Source organism: Lytechinus pictus, chromosome 1, assembly GCF_037042905.1.
Source record: "Lytechinus pictus isolate F3 Inbred chromosome 1, Lp3.0, whole genome shotgun sequence".
In the NCBI taxonomy this organism is placed as follows: domain Eukaryota; kingdom Metazoa; phylum Echinodermata; class Echinoidea; order Temnopleuroida; family Toxopneustidae; genus Lytechinus; species Lytechinus pictus.
The window spans coordinates 17,723,746-17,734,247 of NC_087245.1; the positions used below are offsets into that span (position 1 = coordinate 17,723,746).

Consider the following 10,502-nt stretch of genomic DNA (forward strand, 5'->3'; position numbering starts at 1 on the left):
AGTCCACCCCAACAATCAAGAAGTGGATTTGGAGAAAATGGAGAAAAATCAAACTACGATAATTATAACGCTGCATCATGAGACGGCTATTCTGATTGGAGGTTTACTAGGCATTTAATCAATTAAAGTTCTCATCGAGGAAAAGTTCTTCATCACGGTCAAGTGTTAAATAATGCTTGATCGAGAGTTCAATAACTCTCTAAACTATTGTGGTGGCAGCATACTATTTTTAAAAGGTTATTTTGATAGGGTCTCGCGTTACAATAGAGACGGGCACATTACCTCAAAAGGCAAATCCTTGTTGGGCCTATTTAAAGCGACACATTTTGCAAATTGCATGCCTTTTCTCTAAACAACCTCTAAATGTAAACTGAAACTAATCAAACTAATTACTCTGTCAGAGTTGTATAAAGGGCTTATCCCATTCATCAAAATCTACGGCAATTTTTTTTTATTTCGCTTAAATCTGTTTGCCAGAGTGCACATAATAATGACTCTAATCCTCGGTAAACTTGAGCAAAAGTTGCCATAATTAAGCGAACCTTTAAATAAAATTCACAATTATCGTTTATACCATCACGACAACTTGATACTTTATATATAATGTATACCAATTTGATGAGCATCAATAGCAAAGGCCAGATATTGCAGAATAAATATAATATTCATGAACTTCTTTGTGATAGCTAATTATGTCCTTCATACGAACGTCCTTGGCTCGATGGCGTTATTCTCCCATGCAGCGGATGGGAGGCCTCGGTATAAAATGTTGATATCATTACTGTAACAACGGCACATTCAGATGAACAAATTCTTAATTCTGAGAGAGGAACTATACCTCTTTCACATTTCACGAAACTATTTGAAGATTTCCTTCTGCTGCTCTCAAGACTCGGTGCATGAAAAAAACATCAGTAATCATGGTAAGCTCATACTTTCTATTATTATTATTATTACTATTATCATTATTATTATTATCATTATCGCAGATTTCATATCCGTCATGATTTATCGTGGACATAATTACGGTTTCATGATGTTTACTTTTACTTCTTAGGCCAATTTTCCATTTCATTTCTTGGTCAATAAAAAAAATGAACTAAAATAGTTGCCTGTTATGTACATGTTGCACACCTGTATTTGTCCCCCCCCCCCCCCTCATCTCTCTCTCTCTATATATATCTCTCTCTCCCTCCTTGAACAGTTTTGAAAACAAGTCCTTATTCTTTTTTAATGTTCGATTTATTTAGGGAAAATTGATTTTGTATTCAGTTACGTCCATCACAATCGTCATGGAATTCTTAATTGATATCTCTTTATGCTTCTTTCAGTCTGTCGTATGCTCATCACAGAGTTTGCCTATTTTACTGTTCCTCATTCCAGTGAGTTTCGTTCATGGTGGTAAGTTTGAATTTGATATTTTGACCCTTTTTTATTTGTATTGATTATCATGATTATAAACAAAACATCTCATAATTACTGTAGACAAAAAGAAAAACAACATAGAAAAAATAACTAAAATAATAATCAGAATAACAATATCAATAAGAATATAAAGTGACCCTGTTTGTAATCATACACTTTCTTCTTATAATATTTTTGCGATTTATAAATCGCGGTATAATCTGTGGAGAGAATGCAATGTTGGATTGTAACATAGCCAATCCTTACTATCTTTTCAACAGTAAAGTAAATTGTGGAGAAAACACTCGGAATGATCACGAATGTATCACAGATCCCGTGATCCCACTTTAATTTTTTGTAACTTCTAGTTTAGTTCATACTTCAGTACTTTACATATTTAAAAGAAATATTCGGGGAAACGCATAAACGATCAAAATTACCGTCTTGTCGATTTTTTTTTTACAATACAGTTGCTGAATTTAAAGAGCTTTGCGACCCAGACCCTTTATCATGTAAGAACATCACTCTATCTGGAGGGAGATCGATTCAATTCATTCGAAGATTAGCATCAACATCAAACGATTCTGAACCAGTTCTGGTAAAACTCCCATCTTGGCGCCAATTTGTCTGTGTTTTACCGAAAAGAAATGGTGAGTGTATAAAAACAATCTTCTACAGATATTTTGGACATGATAGGCCTATGTCCCCTTACATCATAAGATTTCGCAAAAATATTTTCTAGGCTATTTGGATTACAGTTGCTCATTTCACCTTTCTTTAGATGGGTATTATGACCGGTTCCCTCGAGCCATTTGGCGCATCTTCCTCCCGGATCTTCCTGTTCCTATAATCATGATAATATGCTAAAGAGATACTGTAACCGGCGTGTGGTCTATCGTGTTTAAGTATTTCTTGAGGAGCCACATCTGTTACAGGTGCTCTTCGAATTGTCATTTTTGTGTGACATTGTAGAGTTTTGCTTCTGACCAAATTGCTTTGTTGCACCAAATATGCAAAAGTCTATACATGTTATTCATTGGCAGCGGAACGGTTTTGAAAGGGGGAGGGGCTGAACATACACAAAATCGCAATCATGGTCATTTTTGCGTTTTTGTACAAAGTTTTGGGAAAAGTGGGGCTGAAGCCCCTAGCCCCCCCCCCCCCGGTTCAGTGAGCCATGTTAATCTGTAAATGTGGAAGGGTCTGGTTAATTAAAGAATTCATTATTAACTTTTCCCCTTGTTTGTCCTTTATTTCGGATCGTGCTTTCCTACTATCTTTTGCAAAGAGCGATTTTGTACGATTCGTATTGACTGCATCCTATGCAGTCTGCTTCCTCTTCTTGAACCATGGACCGTGTTTTAAAGTGTTTCGTAAATATCTTATCGAGAATAGTATTTCTATATACAATGTGCCTTTACACTATCATCTATAGGCCGGCCAGACCGGATTCGTTAATGTTTTTGCTCTCTTCCATCATCATGATCATGTGTCCATGTTTCTACTACAAGAAGTTCTGTCCCAACACAATCACCATCCGTAAATAGTTTTTTAATTAGCATTATTATATCGTCTTTGTATTATTATGTCAATATCGTAGAGACTCCTACGGATGCATCACCACCACTAGAAACTCTCGATGGAGGAAGTTCGACAACTTCGCCAGAAATTTCATCCAGTGGATCAACTGAAGCTTCGTCAGAACAAGCAATGTCAGGCTCAGTAACTACTCCATCAGAACATACGACCAATGGTAAAACAAGCCCCCAGTCCCCCTTCTCGGTTCCGTGCCCATAATAATCTGTAATAGCTCAATGGTTAAAGTGATATGGTCTGATAACACTTCCATAATGATTTTCCTCGTTTGTCCTTTATGTCGGATCATGCATTCCTCCTAACTCTTTTGCAGTTAGGTATCGCGATTTTGGACGATTCTTATTGACCCAATCCTGTGCAGTCTTCTTCCTTTTCTTGAACCATGGATCATGTTTTTCATTGTTCCTTTAATGTCTCATCGAGAATAGTACTGCTATCAATGTTTCTTCTAGACCAGACCGGTTTTGCTAATGTTTTTGCTCTCTTCCATTCATCTATGATCTTCCATGTTTCTCCTACACGAAGTTCTGTCCTAACACAATCACCATCGGTAATTGTTTTTTATGTCAATATCGTATAGATACTCCCATGGATGCATCACCACCCCAAGAAACTCCTGGTGGAGGAAGTTCGACAACTTCACCAGAACTTTCATCCAGTGGATCAACTGAAGCTTCGTCAGAACAAGCAATGACCCCAATGACAGGCTCTTCAACTACTCCATCAGAACCTGCGACCAATGGTACAACGATATATTCGCAGGAACATACGTCAGGTTATTCGACAACTCCATCAGAACATACGACAGACGATGCGGCTACAACTTTGTCACACCCTACAACAATTCCTTCTACGGAGGCTTTACCTGAAACCACAACTAAAGGAAATTTAGATGTGAATTCGTGTAAGATGCTCTATTCAATGGGGCATAAAACAAGTGGTGTCTATGCCATCTCTCCTAGCGGTGTGGGACTGACCGATGTCTACTGCGATATGACCACCGATAGCGGAGGGTGGACAATCTTCCAGGTACGTTCCGCTAGGTTCTCGGTGTGAAATGAATCTATCCGATGTTTATGTTTTATTAAGATGGTCAATATTTTTGCTTAATCGCATCTTTTTTTTCCTTTTTTTTTTTTTTTTTTAAAGAACTTTTGCTCTATCCACCATTTCATTCTGGCCTCTTCATCATGTTAATATAGGCCAAATAAATAGAATTTTGTAGACTTCCTCGGTTCGCCCGCTCACAATTTTTCTAAAATATTCCAACGTATCTAAACTCAACCTTTTCTTGCACGCTCACTATTCGATAATTTTTTTCACATATCACATCCTTCACAATAATAATATGCATACAGAAACGTTATGACGGATCTGTGGATTTTTACCTCAATTATACCGAGTATGTTCGTGGATTTGGTGACGTCGAGGGCGAATACTGGTTGGGATTAGACCAACTCTACTTACTTGCTAAAGATGGAGTCGAACTCAGAATCGATATGGTTGATTACGATAACAATCCATTCTACGCTCATTATGGCAGTTTTAGCATTGGAAGTACCAACACCAAGTAAGGTTCTTACAATTTTCCTTCGCTATAATTATAGAGAGAGCGTATGGAAAACGTTACATTTTGGAAAAGCTGTCAAAATTACGCTTATTAATGAAGTATCATTGTGTAATATCTCTAAAATCTTCTCTATTAGATGACATCACGATATATTTTGTTCATGCTTGAGCGCAAAACGACATGTTTTATCAGAGTGACGAGAATGGCTTGCGCCATAATGAAGGAAATGGGCAGTCAAATCAAATGATTTGCTCGAGTTATTAAGATCTTTTCACATACTATTTATTCTTAATTAGTACAGGATAGAAGAAGCATAACCTTGTTTTTACATATATATTATATTTTTTTATGGTTTCTTGTCAATTTGAGGGTGCTGATTACGAATCTGAATGATGCCACTTGTGTAACCTTGAGCATTTTCCGCAAATTGGCAAAATCCAATATGGCCGCCAAAATATGCAAATTACCCATGAAAATCATAAAATTGCCCGCACATTGGCAACAAAATACATGAAATTGTGTGGCAGGAGTGAAATACTCGCTGAAAAAATAATTTTTGACAAAATATCTATTTTCTGGATCATAATGGCCGCCATAGGCCTCTGTATACTCTATTATGTGCAACATGAATAGGGAAAACTAATTTTCACAAAAAATGAGCACTAAACTGCAAGAAATCGTGATCTATGAACGAAGTTCTGTATGCAAATCGTCATTACTAACGAGATATATCATTTATTATATCATGTATGGGAACATTTCTGTATTTTGATATTTAAAATAGCCGCCACTGGCCAAAACAGTATTATGTACAATGGCAAAGGGGGCCAAAAAATCACAAGAGTGAGCACTAAAATGCATATTATTAAGATAAACGAGTGGAATACTGACTAAAAACATAATTGTTAGCGAAATTTATCATTTAATATACCATGTATGTGATAAATGTTGTATTTTGATATTCAAAATTGCTGCCTAAAACCCTAACAGTATTATGTACAATGAGAAAGAGGACCAAAGAAATTACAAGAGGTGGCACTAAAATGCATATGTATGTGATAAAGTTACGTAATACTGTCTAAAAAAACCATAATGAATATTCGTAGTACACGTAAATGGAGTAGATCTCCAACGAAATATAGTTTGTGTTAAATACTGTATTTTGACTTTCAAAATGGCCGCCATAGACATTGACTGTATTATATATAATGCGAACTGGGAAACTAATATTCACAGGAGTGAGCACCATAAATGTACGTTATAGTGATCCATGAGTAAAATATTGCCTGAAAGCATAATTTCTAACAAGATATATCATTTATTCTGCCAGTTAGGTGACAAATACTGTATTTTAAAAGTAAAAATGGCTACTACAGGCCCTTACGGTATATTATGTACCATGTAAATGGAAAAAAATGATTTCAACAGATTTTGGCTTTGCTTGACTAAATGGTGTTGTATGAGTGAAATATTGTCTGAAAACATCATTTATAACAAAATATATCATATCTTGTGTAATTTAGGTGATAAATTCTGTATTTAAACATTCAAAATGGCCGTCATATGCCCTTTTGTGAAAATTATCTGTCCACATTCAAATTGACGATAAGGGCCTATGATGGCTATTCTCAATTTCAAAATGCAGCATTTTCAACTTAATTACACAAGATATGATATATCTCGGCAGAAACCATGGTTTTAGGCAATATTTCACCCTTACATCACAATTATATGCAATATCTATAGTCAAGCAAAGCCAAATTCTGTCAAAATTATATGTCACATGTTCCTATGTACATAATACTTTTAGGACCTATGGCAGCCATTTTGGATTTCAAAGTATACAGCATTTATTACCTCCATGACCAATATGTGATGTAGTTAGAAATCATGTTTAAGACAATATTTTTAATCGTACATAACAGTTACATGCATTTTATGATTTTCACTCTTGTGAAAATTAGTTTGGTTAGGGCTTGTAGCGGCTATTTTGAATGTCAAAATACAGTATTTATCACCTACATGGCAGAAGGAATGCTATAATTCCTTCAAAATTATGTTTTCAAATAATATTTTACTCATACAACAGGATTATATGGATTTCATAGTCAAGCAAACCCAAATTCTTACAAAATTATATGTCCCCATTTACATTCTAGATAATACTGTTAGGGCCTTTAATGGGCCAATTTTGAATTTCACAATACAGCATTTATCTCATGCATGACAAAAGAAATGATATGCCTCGCTAGAAAACATGTTTTCAGACAAAATTTTACTCGTAGATCACAATTACATGTATTTTATGTTTCTTACTCTTGTGAAAAATAGTTTCTCCATTTGCATTGTACATAATAAATATAGGGCCCATTGCGGCCATTTTGAATGTCAAATTATAGCATTTATCACATACATGGCATAATGAATAATATCTTTAGTTAACAATTATGTTTTTAGTCAGTATTCCACTCGTTTATCTTAATAATATGCATTTTAGTGCTCACTCTTGTGAATTTTTTGGCCCCCATTGCCATTGTACATAATACTGTTTGGGCCAGTGGCGGCTATTTTAAATATCAAAATACAGCAATTTCCCCATACATGACATAATATATATATCTCGTTAGTAATGGTGATTTGCATACTGTACTTCGTTCATATATCACGATTTCTTGCGGTTTAGTGCTCATTTTTGTGAAAATGAGTTTTCCCTATTCATGTTATACATAATAGAGTTTACAGAGGTCTATGGCGGCCATTTTGAATATCCAGAAAACAGATATTTTGTCAAAAATTATTTTTTCAGAGAGTATTTCACTCCTGCCACAAAATTTCATGCATTTATTGCCAATGTGCGGGCAATTTAGTGACTTTCATGGGTAATTCACATATTTTGGCGGCCATATTGGATTTTGCCAATTTGTGGAAAATGCTCAAGGTTACACGAGTGACATCATTCAGATTCGTAATCAGCACCCTCGAATTGACAAGCAACCATCAAAAAATATTGTATATATGAAAAAACAAGGTTTGTCAATTTTCTATGGGGCCAATCCTGGACTAAATCATGCTTAAAACAGTGGACAATAGAAATTTTAAAAATCTATTTTGGGTATTCACATACGTGATTTTGACAGCTTTTTCAAAATGAAACGTTTATCGTTCATCAAATTTTGATTTTTGTTTATATTGCTTATATAATTCTACATTACACATTACTACCGAACCAACAGCAACGGTAATTATCATTTCCCTAAATCATCCCCGGGTAATATGTGCCTTGTCACTCCCGGGTCACCAAACCCCCCACCCCCCCCCCCCCCCCCCCCGCTCGTAATCGCGATATCTGCGCGATGGCAGAAATGACGGTTGCATCTTAGCAAACTTTCACTATATATTATCTTGTCCCATACACGGATTAACTATCTTTATTTGCGCATGAAAGTAGAATTTGGGGGTAAATCTATCGATAAAGCCATCGAAAAACTTTTTTTTTCAGAGACTCTTTGTATCTAGGATTGTTACAAATATGCATACACATAAAATGTTTTCTTAAGTGGGTCTATTTATCGTTGTGTTTTTCCTGTTTATTTATTTTTTTTAACTATGTTTTTTAATGGAATTTTTCGTCGATACTTGAAAGTGCTATTTAAATCGAATGTTACAAGGGCCGCGAAACCGAAGGGGGGGCGGGTGGCGCTTCATCTCTCCCAGTATTTAACCATTTTCACAAAGAGTGAAAATGACCAACGATTTTATGCATGCCCCCCCCCCCCCTCGCTTTCCATATCGTTCTGCAGCCCCTCTGTAAAAAGAAACAGTTACTAATTTTGACTAGAAACAGAGTTTACATTGGATTTGTGCATGAAATTACTTTTTTATAGCAAATTTGGGCCTAACAATAACCATGAGCAGATGACCAATAAACAAATTACGATAATTTAAGGGGTACTCCAGGCTGAAAATGATATGATTTGAAAAAGATAAAGAAAAAATAGACAAACAAAACACTGAAGAATTGTTTGAAAATGGACAAGGAATAACAAAGTTATGACATTATATAGATTTGCATTATTTCGGTGAAACAGTTCTAAACATGTCTTCATGAGTAGACCAATAATATCATATCCCCACTTGTTCTTTTGTATTTTTTTACATGAAAGTATGTTTATTCATTTTTTTTCTTTAAGAACAAAATATAAAAGGATAGACAATTGATATAATATATGAGATATTCATGGCTGCAACTTATTTTATCATGATAAAGATATATCACACACACATGTATGAAAATATGAAATAAATATGATTTCATGTAACAACATAAAAAGGTAAAGTGGGGAGGTGACATCATCAGCCCACCTACTGAATATTCATGCAACGTTCATATAACTGTTTCACAATATTGCTGAATTTTACTATAGGCAAATATACTTAGATATAATAATTTTCAACCCGGAGTAACCCTTTATTCTGATGTTGATTACATTTTCAATGTAATGCTTGTTTAAATTTATTTTAAAGTAAATGAATAAAGATATTAATGAATGAATTGAAAAAAAATAGATAAAATATAATGACGTGACCAAAAATTAATGAATTACAAAATAATATTTATGCACGGAGCATTTTTCAACTTAGGGGCCCTACGAAAATAAGAAGTAAAAATGAAAGTGCTGATACTTAGATCCTCGGGTGCGATACGTCAGACATATTTTCATTATATTTTCTCTTCAATCGCAATCTTGAATTTACATGACTGTTTTAAGGTTCTATATAGTCTTTGACTAAATTCAATTTAATGTATGTATTTACTATCTTCAACAAAGCTACCGAATCGGGTTTTCATCATATACCGGTACTGCAGGAGAAGGGCTAGATGTAGCCAACGGACAGGACTTCTCAGCCTATGACAATGACCATGATGACAACTGGGCTAATTGTGCTTCTCTGTGCAGAGGGGGGTGGTGGTATAACGACTGTTATACAGCCAACTTGAATGGGGTACACGGACTCCAAACTGGTTTGACAGGGATTATTTGGGATTGGCCTGACACAAAATACATGAGAGCTACAGAAATGAAGTTAAGATGATCGGATTGATCCATTGTTATTGTCATTCCTTTCTACCTAATTTTTGAGATTCTTATACATAGTTATTTTAAAGCACAATGTAGTCCAAGTGATTGTGTATATTAGAGAATCACTTGAAAAACAGGAATAAGCAATTTAAACATATTTCATGTAATGATCTATATCTATAATGGATTTCATGTCAACATGGTAACACGAACATTGGCCTCATGTTTCGGAGGGGGGGGGTGGGCTGCTCACGTATAATGGTAGAACCGGTATGTGGCTCTAAAGACCCCTTTTCACTCATTGACCAACCCGTTCTCCCTCGCTCCTTCATGTCCTAACTCCTAACTAAGCCCTTTATTTTATTCGTCAGTTCTCGATGACCACATTTCATTGTAAATTCCACCCACCCCCCCCCCAAAAAAAAAAAATGCAGAACTTCAGTTCTTAAGAGTATGGCATCTGATTTTCTGGCCAAACATCCGTATACTTTCCAATCCGAGTTGGGGGGGGGGGGGGTGCCTCTCACTGAAAAACCAGTCCAGAATGATAGTCCTTTCTCAAGAGCTTTCAAGACACTGGACCCTGGTTCCTTTCACACCTTAAGGGCGCCACCTATTGCTGTCCTTTACCAGGAAACGAAACAAAACTGTTTATTCATATTTATTCATCAAAACCTAATAGACAATCATTATTCGGAGTTGTTAAAACTCATATTAGTGAAAAGTGCGTAAGTTTCGGTATTTTACATCAAATCCAGACAATAACAGACTGTCATGAAAATAGCATTTTTCTCGTGACAATTTTATTTCCACTCTACAAAATCCCAGCCATGGCGTAATTTCTTTCAGCA

The 10,502-nt window shown here is 35.5% G+C and overlaps 1 protein-coding gene across 1 annotated transcript; it reads left to right on the forward strand.

Moving 5' to 3' along the window:
* The first annotated feature begins 490 nt into the window (after positions 1-490).
* Positions 491-9,664, forward strand: LOC135154051 (microfibril-associated glycoprotein 4-like). Its single transcript, XM_064099114.1, has 6 exons — positions 491-506; positions 1,332-1,382; positions 3,005-3,157; positions 3,581-4,029; positions 4,359-4,570; positions 9,400-9,664. Exons 1-6 carry the CDS (start codon positions 491-493, stop codon positions 9,662-9,664), a joined length of 1,146 nt encoding a protein of 381 aa, XP_063955184.1.
* The last annotated feature ends 838 nt before the right edge of the window (positions 9,665-10,502 follow it).